Below are 8,488 nucleotides of genomic sequence, written 5' to 3'. Positions count from 1 at the left end.
ATTACCTAGTATTTTTACCTCCGCTGGAATTTAAACTTAAAATCTTATAGTTCTCAACTCACTTTATTGACCACTAAACTACATTATCGTGTTCATTAGCCCAAATTATGTTAGGTCATGTGCTAAAAAATGGCTTAAAGTATGCCAAGTGGTTGTTAAAGCCAAACTAGAAGTGTATGTGAACTAAATAGAATTACATAGGATATCAGCACGACTAAAAGTTGCGAGAAGAAGTGCTAGAGTGATAATTCCCACAACAAAAATGGAAGTCAAATCGAAGAAATATAGTAAGATATATAGATACATCAGACATGCATGGTAAGAGTCAACTCGAGTGATTTATCGTTATTCGTTACTTTTATACAGTAACTAATTTATGTTGGATATTATGAATAGCTTAATCACACATTGATAGAACTTAAATTTCTAACATTTGGCAACATTATCCTCAGCTCAAGAAGATTAGAATTAGGCTACATTTGCAATTTCTAGACCGCCAACGGTTGTGGTCGGATGGATAGGATCCCTCCATAGGGGGTGCTTAAGAATGAAAAATTCTGATAGGGAGTGCTTCTCCTATGGACCTTACAACGTGACACTCGATTATCGGGCGATAATGCAGATACCGAACACGGAATGAGAAACCAAATAGAAAAGGCCAATTTCTAGTACTAGAAAAGAAAGATACACAAAGGAAGTGTGAATTCCAAGTACATAAAAATTTAATAAACAACATTCTTATTGATAATAGTCCATAATCAAGTATCCCATTTCAATTAGACAGATACAACAAAATCAGAAGCACCATTAATACCATTTTCATGATGATGATGTACCATTTTGCCCTTTTCATCTTGAGAAATCACAATATCAAGATTGTAAAGCACAGTGACCAAACTAATAGAACACAAGAAAACCAAAACAGGTCCAAATATCCAAAGTACAAGTGTTAATGCTGCATAGAACAACCTATTCCCCACTGTGTTCAAAATGAAACTCTTTTCAAGTAATTCAGAGATGTATTCAATGCTCACTATTCCAAAAATATCTTCTGGACAATTGATTAGGAAATTCACTTGGTTTATGAACCTAATTGAGATGGAATAACAAATGAATGAGAAGAGGAAAATTAGCAAAAGTGTCACATATTTTAGTGCCACCATAAATTCTCCGTGACCGCCATAAACGGCGTCGTTTAAGGGTTTTTTGACACTGTACGTGCTGCTTATTACTGCAGCTAGGCCAGAGCAAAGAAGGATTGATGTTGTTGCCATTAGAGTTGATCCCATTATTGTGTTTCTGAATGTTTGAACTGCCAATATGTTTTTCTTGTCATTGTCCTGCAAAACCAGAATTTTATGTTATATGCATTGATGGCGTAAATTACATAATCATGTTACTTACTATAAGATAATACTATTAAATTCCGATACATTAACAGAATAAAACAATTTTTACAATATTAGATTAAGTACATTCAATTAATACTTAGAGAATAAGTCATGTTACTTGCTACACATGTCAACGTTATAAGGTAGGGTCCAGGCCAAACGCCCCACCACCGCAGGAGGTTAAAGCCTGGTGGATGGATTATAATTTTTTTTTAAAAAGTTATTCGTCCATAAAAGTACGTTCAATTAATAGTTCAATTAATAATTAGAGAATAAGTTATGTTAGTTGTTACAACATGTAAATGTGACCTAACTAGAAAATAAAATATGTTACTTGCTACAACACGACATTAGTTCTTCTTTTGTTAAGAGAGAACAAAAGGGGAAATTGGGTTAGTCATGAGAAAAAGGCTGCTTACTGTGTAAACTACTCTTTATGCATGCATGTGGTTGTGTTTATCTTAAAATTGCTAAAATACACAAAAGAGTACTATAGAGTTTCATCTATTTATAGTATTAGAGAGACGTTATGGTTTTATCATGTAACAACCCCACCAAATTAAACCCTCTTTCCCCCCAAAAAAGAGAAATAAAAATATAAGCAGAAAATTTAATTTTCTTTCCTTTCCCTTTTTTTTTCTTTTCTCTCTCACTTCCATTTAAGAAATTCATTAGACAATCTGAACAAAAGATAGTACGTAACCTTTTTATATATTCAACTTTTCTAAAAGTAGGTGGAAAATGATTTTGAAAGGACACATAACCATTTGAGAAACAAATGTTGTCTCCCTATTGCATTCAAATGCAAATATGCAAAATGGCCACTAATGAAGCTATGGTCCACTCCAAATGACAAGGGAGGAACTATATATGGTTAGAAGAGAGTTAAATTGAATTTATTTCGTCGAAAATTTATATGGTGAAAATAGGATTAAAAATCTATTTGCCATATTGGTGGCTCAAAAATTGATAGATATCCGGGTATAAATATCATATGTAATATCATCATAGAGTATGCTATAAACTCTATGATGATCATACAGTACTTAGTTCGTTCTACTTCATATTTTTTACATTCTAGTTAGTAGTTGAGGTTATTAATGACTAGAGTGTGAAATTTTAATATTTTTCTGAATTCCCTTGTTAAAACGCTTGACTCGCCATGCATGCATCCCTCTCTACCCAAACGAAAGAAAAGCTCTAAACAAAGAAAATAAAAATTCAGGATGCCCGAGAGAAAAAATTCGAAAGATCAAAAGAAGAAGAAGACAAAAACATGCTAAAAATCTTAACTATGATCTTTTAGATAAGCAAAAATCAAACAAACTTGACTATTCCGTTTTGAAAGAAGCGGATTTAAGACAGATTTTGTTGGTTCAACCAAATTCATTGGTTTTGGCTTAAAACTCTATATGCATATGAAAAACAAGACGTAAGAGCACTCATTCCGAACTCACTTAACTTTTTTAAATCCTAATTTCATCTTTATAATTTTGATACATCTTCAGCAAAGCTTCTGGACATAAGGGACCAAACCTTATAAACAAGGGCGTACGTAGAAATCTTTGTAAGCGATATCGAAATTTATAAAAAAAATTGAAATATAACTTTGATTATCGTAATGTTAGACAAGAAATAGCCTTAGTCTATTGGTTATGTTTAGTCTGAAGTTAGAAAAAGTCTTGAGCATGCTCTCTCAAATATTTACAAAAGAAACATTTGCTAATTGGGGTTTGAACCTGATAGAGCAAAATCAAGCACATAACCAACCACCAAGACACGACTTATGTCAAGTGATGTCATTTTTTCCTACTTATCCGTTTATGTACAATATTAATATATATATTTAGTAAAATTTTCCAACGAAGCGGTGTCGCGTGACACCTCTACGGTATATCCGCCCCTGCTTATAAAACACTAAAATACCAAATCTACACAACCAATTTAATTAAAGATATTGGAAAGAAAGAAAAAAAAACAGACAAAAGAATTGAAGAAAGAATCAGTACTAACTTACCTTCATAATGGCAGAAACCCATAAACGTCTGCCATTAGCATTGGTTCCAATAATAGTTTGAAAAGGTTGTGTCTTAACCTTATGCCATAACCAAATATGATATCCCATACATATCATAAACCCTAATGGAACTAATATTACATCCAAATAACACTTCCTCCATTCCATTTCTTTTCTTTTTACACTACTTGTTTCTCTCTTTGTGTGTGTGTGTGTGTGTTTTTCCTCCCTTCTGATAATATTAATGGAGGAGGACTTATAAGTTTCACCTTTCTACTCAATTGGTTTATGTGCTAGCAAGCAATATATATAGGTATATATAGTTTTTAAGTTCTATATATGCATTGACAGTGTACATATAACTTTAATCTTTACATAAATGCACATGGGATTAAGTTTTATGCATTGATGGAGATAAAAATATTTACATAATCATGTCACTTATAAGATAATATAGGCAGGCGGAGCCAGGATATAAAATTTAACTTGCCACTGAATCAATATATAGTTGCTTTAAGTATTGTGCTCACAACTATATATTTATATATATTTAATGAATTTTCTGATACAAATATATAAGATCTAACAAATACAGAATCTAACAAAAAGTTATTGGGTTCGTCTAACCTAGTAGCTAATATTGTAGCTTCACCTCTATTATATAGGTAAATCTCTTAATGTAGTAACCTAGTTAAATACAATGAACATAGACTTGTTTGAAGGAAATATCCCATTTTAAAGGAAAAAGGGGCTTGTAGATAAATTAAAAAAAAGGTAGATTTCCACTTCATATTAAATTAGAGTATCCATACAAAGGAACATTACACATCCATTTCTTTAGCAGTTCCAATTCCATTTTTTATTCTCGTCAATTTCGCAGCCTCATTGTTAAAGATTTCCTTATTAAAATGTAATGAAATGTAACTTGACCTACTAAACTTTGTATTTACTAATTATCATTTTCGTTAAATACATATTAAACCTAAACAACATTTTAATTAATTAGGATAGATTTCAAGATTAAAGGAAATTTTATTTAGTTTGATAAAACTTCAAATAATACAATTTTGTTTGGTTTGACATATTCATTCAATTGAATCCACATTTAAAGGATTACAAGCTCGGGACTCTGACGAAATAGAAAGTTTCAGCATATTCAAATTTATTGAAGTTCGTATTGAAAATCCAAAATTGTATCAAAACAAATGATTGAATGATAAAAGCAATCATTTGTAGTCATTATTATTGATCATGAGTGATAATAAAATTACTAAATCAAAGTAGTAATTACCCATCTAACTAAATAATTCTTAACTGCTGATTTTTTAAGGCAACGTGTAGCCTAAAATAGTAAATAGTAATGTTGGATTGGTTGTTGTTATTATTATATATATCTAAGAACAGAAATTCAATGTATCGATACTAAATTTCTTGTTAAATATATGCCACAACTAAATAGTTCCATGTAACTCGTAAGTGTCATGCGGTATGATGGTGGTATTCTTTTTCTTTTTGTTTTTTTATTTTCGCCCGGTGTTCGGTACCTGTATTGGCACTGACTAATTTAGATTCGAGTCACATAATACTCATGAAGGGGGAAGGGGAAGCCCTCTTTATCATAATTTTTTTCATTTTTAAGGTTTGAACTCGAGATCTTTGACAAAAAATGGAGAGATCATATTCATCTCACCACAATCTTTGGCGATAATATAAATAATATAATAGTTGTATTCTCTCTCATAACTTAGTTTTCACTGTTTAGATTGCTTCTATTTTTGTTCAATATTGGTATTATAAAATATTGATTTGCACCCTCAACATTCTATACGAGCCTTCGCTTATCAATTAATTTATCTTTATATTATAATATACATGCAATCTGTAGTTTGTGGGTTGGATGTTGAACAATATATAAAAGAATCACCAATATAGAAAGCAAAGAAACCAACTATTTTTTAGAGACCTAATTTGCTTAGCAAAATGCTGAGTTGAACTCCACTAGAAAGGCCAAAAAATATTAAAATAAACTTCACTAAACCAATGAAATATAAGAGATTAGGCGAGTATAGTATATGAAACCATAGAATAGATTTTGCGAGACGAAACTAAAGTCTTAAGAGGCAACACACCTGTACGCCACTATTAACCTTACTATATAATTAATAACGTGTAAGGGTCAAATTGGCTATTCGAGTTGTTAAAGTTTGTTATCTTTGTATTCACACATTATATATGTGAACATTGTTTATATATACGTGTACGCTTAATGTTATATATACAATATGGAGTAAGAAAATAATATATTATCAATGTAATTTAATATATAATTAACATACTGGTTTCCACTTTAACCACGTCATTAGTTAATGCCCATGTCAGATTAGCAAGATATGCAAAAAAATTGGGAAAGACGTTGTAATTGTTGTTGAGTATAAATATATCGTGACAAGTGACATGATTTAATGTCAATCAACAAGATGAGCCTACAAAAGAGGATAAAAAACAAAGTTATATTAGAAATTTATCTGTGATTATCTCATAAATCACCTAATTGTGTATTACTTTTATGACATCATTATATTGAACTTTAAGCTATATATATATATATGCACTTTCAATCACTCTAATTATATAAAACTTTAAGTTATACTTTTTTAACCTGATTGTGTTTTATTAGGTATTGTACGTAACTATGCGATGATGTTCAGTTTTCTCAATGAAGACCAAAAGGCGAAAAACCGGCTGCGCATTAAATTTGTTTTTAATTAGTGTTAAGATTAGCTTTTTTTCTTAATAGTAATATATTATGAAAAGCAGAAAAAGACAAATTAAGAGTGCAATTTAAGTGCTTTCTGGTTGGCCACCTTCTTAGCACTCAAATTCTGATCTCTCCAATATTTTTCTGAGTTTATGTTTCATGTTCAGTGTAAAAATATTTCATAATCAGGTATAATTATTAACAAGTAATTACAGATAAATTTATACAATAAAATATGTCAAAATTGGTAACTCTATCACAAACATGATAATATTGATAATTTAGTGTAACGACCCGACCGGTCGTTTTGAGCTCTAGCGCGTCGTTCAGCAGTTTGAGGCCATGAGCAACTTCACTTCAGGTATTATGACTTGTACGCGTAGTCGGAATTGAGATTTAGGGAGTTCAGAGTTGATTTGAAAAGAAAATTCTCATTTCGGAAGCTTTAAGTTGGAAGAATTGACTAAGGTTGAATTTTTGAGTAAACGGCCTCGGAATCGCGATTTGAAGGTTCCAGCATGTTCGTATGATGATTTTGGACTTGGGCGTATGTTCGGATCGAGTTTTGGATGCCCCGGGAGCATTTCCGCACCTATTGTGAAAGTTAGCATTTTGGAAGAATTCCATAAATTTGGGTTGAAGTGCATTTCAATATTATCGATGTCCGTTTGGAATTTTGAGTATGAGAATAGCTCTGTATGGTGATTCCGGTATTGGGAGCGCGTCCGGAAGTGGATTTGGAGGTCCGTAGGTCATTTTGGAGTCGTTTGGCGAAAGTTAGGAAATTGAAGATTTTTGAGAAGTTTGACCGGAAGTGGACTTTTTGATATATGTCGGAATCCGATTCCAGATGTTGGAGTAGGTCCGTAATGTCAAATGTGACTTGTGTGCAAACTTTAAGGTCAATCGGACGTGATTTGATAAGTTTCGGCATCGAATATAGAAGTTTGAAGTTCTAAAGTTCATTAAGCTTGAATTGGAGTGTGATTCATGGTTTTAGCGTTGTTTGATGTGATTTGAAAGTTTGACTAAGTTCGTAATTTATTTTGGGACGTGTTGATATGATTGGTGGAGGTCCCGAGGGTCTCGGGTGGAATTTGGATGGTTAACGGATTGAAATTCGACTTGAGGGATCTGCTGAAGTTGTTGTCATGACGGTTGCTGGTTTCCTTATACGCGATCGCGAGTGGAAACCCGCGATCGCGTAGAGTTGTTTGGGGCGACTGTGAAATATGCTATGCAGTCGCGATAATAGACCTGCGATCGCGATGCGGTGGGTAGTTGTGCTACGCGAATGCGGCTGTGGTAATGCGTTCGCAAAGAAGAAATGAGGGATGACATGATGCTACGTGTTTTCTCATCGGGATTGCGTGAGGAGGAGTGCGATCGCGAAGTGTTGGGTTACAGAACGTCGCGTTCGCGTGGGCTTGTGTGCGGTCGCGTAGAGGAAAAATACGGAGGCAGTGTGCTTAGCCTTCGCGATCGCGAAGGCACTCCAGTGATCGCGAAGAAGGGCGGACCTAGGCTGGGCAGAATATTTTAAAAGCGGGGTTTGAGTTCATTTCACCCATTTTCACATGGCTTGGGTGATTTTTTGGAGCTTTTGAAGAGGGGATTTCATCATCAAGCATGAGGTAAGTGATTTCTACTAGTTGTGAGTTACATACAAGTTTTATACATGGATTTAGGCATGGAAATTTGTAAAAATTGTGGGGGTTTCGTAGGAAACCTAGGAATTGGTATTCTTGGATTTTGATCACGAATTTGGGCATAAAATGGAGAATAAATTATATATTTGAGTTCGTAGGGTTATGGTTAAGTTTATCTTCGAATATTTTCTGAATCCGGGCACGTGGGCCCGGGGGTGATTTTATCAACTTTTCGAACGGAGTTGAAAATTATTATAAAATAATTAATTATGAGTATTAGAGTATATTTTGATTCGGTTGCGTCATATTTTTTAGTTTTGGAGCGACGAGCATCAGTTTGAATTGTCGGAGCGGCCTTGGAGCCGGTTATGGAATTTCGGAGCAAGGTAAGTCTCTTTTCTAACCTTGTAAGAGGGAATTTACCCCATAGGTGAAATAAATCAATATGTTCTCCTATTTGTGGGGGCTACGTACGTACGAGGTGACGAGAGTCCGCGCGTAGCTACTATTATGCTTATGTCTGGGTTGTCTAGGACCCAAAAGCATGCTCTACTTGTAATATTCGTAACCTTGTTGTCAATTTAAATTCCTAAATCATATCAAACTTGGTAAATAAACTTTCTAAAAAGTTAAACATCATTTCTTGGCTATTAAAAGAGCAATTGCCATTTCC

At 33.4% G+C, this 8,488-nt stretch overlaps 1 protein-coding gene across 1 annotated transcript; it reads right to left on the bottom strand.

The window, feature by feature from the left end:
• Positions 1–715: 715 nt before the first annotated feature.
• On the bottom strand, positions 716–3,706 carry LOC107771776 (uncharacterized). Its single transcript, XM_016591221.2, has 2 exons — positions 3,409–3,706; positions 716–1,340 (listed from the first exon to the last, which is right to left on the bottom strand). Exons 1-2 carry the CDS (start codon positions 3,574–3,576, stop codon positions 777–779), a joined length of 732 nt encoding a protein of 243 aa, XP_016446707.1. The 5' UTR covers positions 3,577–3,706; the 3' UTR covers positions 716–776.
• Positions 3,707–8,488: the final 4,782 nt, after the last annotated feature.

This window comes from Nicotiana tabacum, chromosome 15, assembly GCF_000715075.1.
Source record: "Nicotiana tabacum cultivar K326 chromosome 15, ASM71507v2, whole genome shotgun sequence".
NCBI classification, from domain to species: domain Eukaryota; kingdom Viridiplantae; phylum Streptophyta; class Magnoliopsida; order Solanales; family Solanaceae; genus Nicotiana; species Nicotiana tabacum.
This window is presented reverse-complemented; position numbering and strand designations above follow the sequence as displayed.

Bases quoted from the DNA above. Each gene is read 5' to 3' on its own strand.
- LOC107771776 (XM_016591221.2), bottom strand. From the start codon at position 3,576: ATGGAATGGAGGAAGTGTTATTTGGATGTAATATTAGTTCCATTAGGG. The intron at 1,341-3,408 runs GTAAGTTAGTAC...CTGGTTTTGCAG, and splicing joins GGGTTTCTGCCATTATGAAG to GACAATGACAAGAAAAACAT.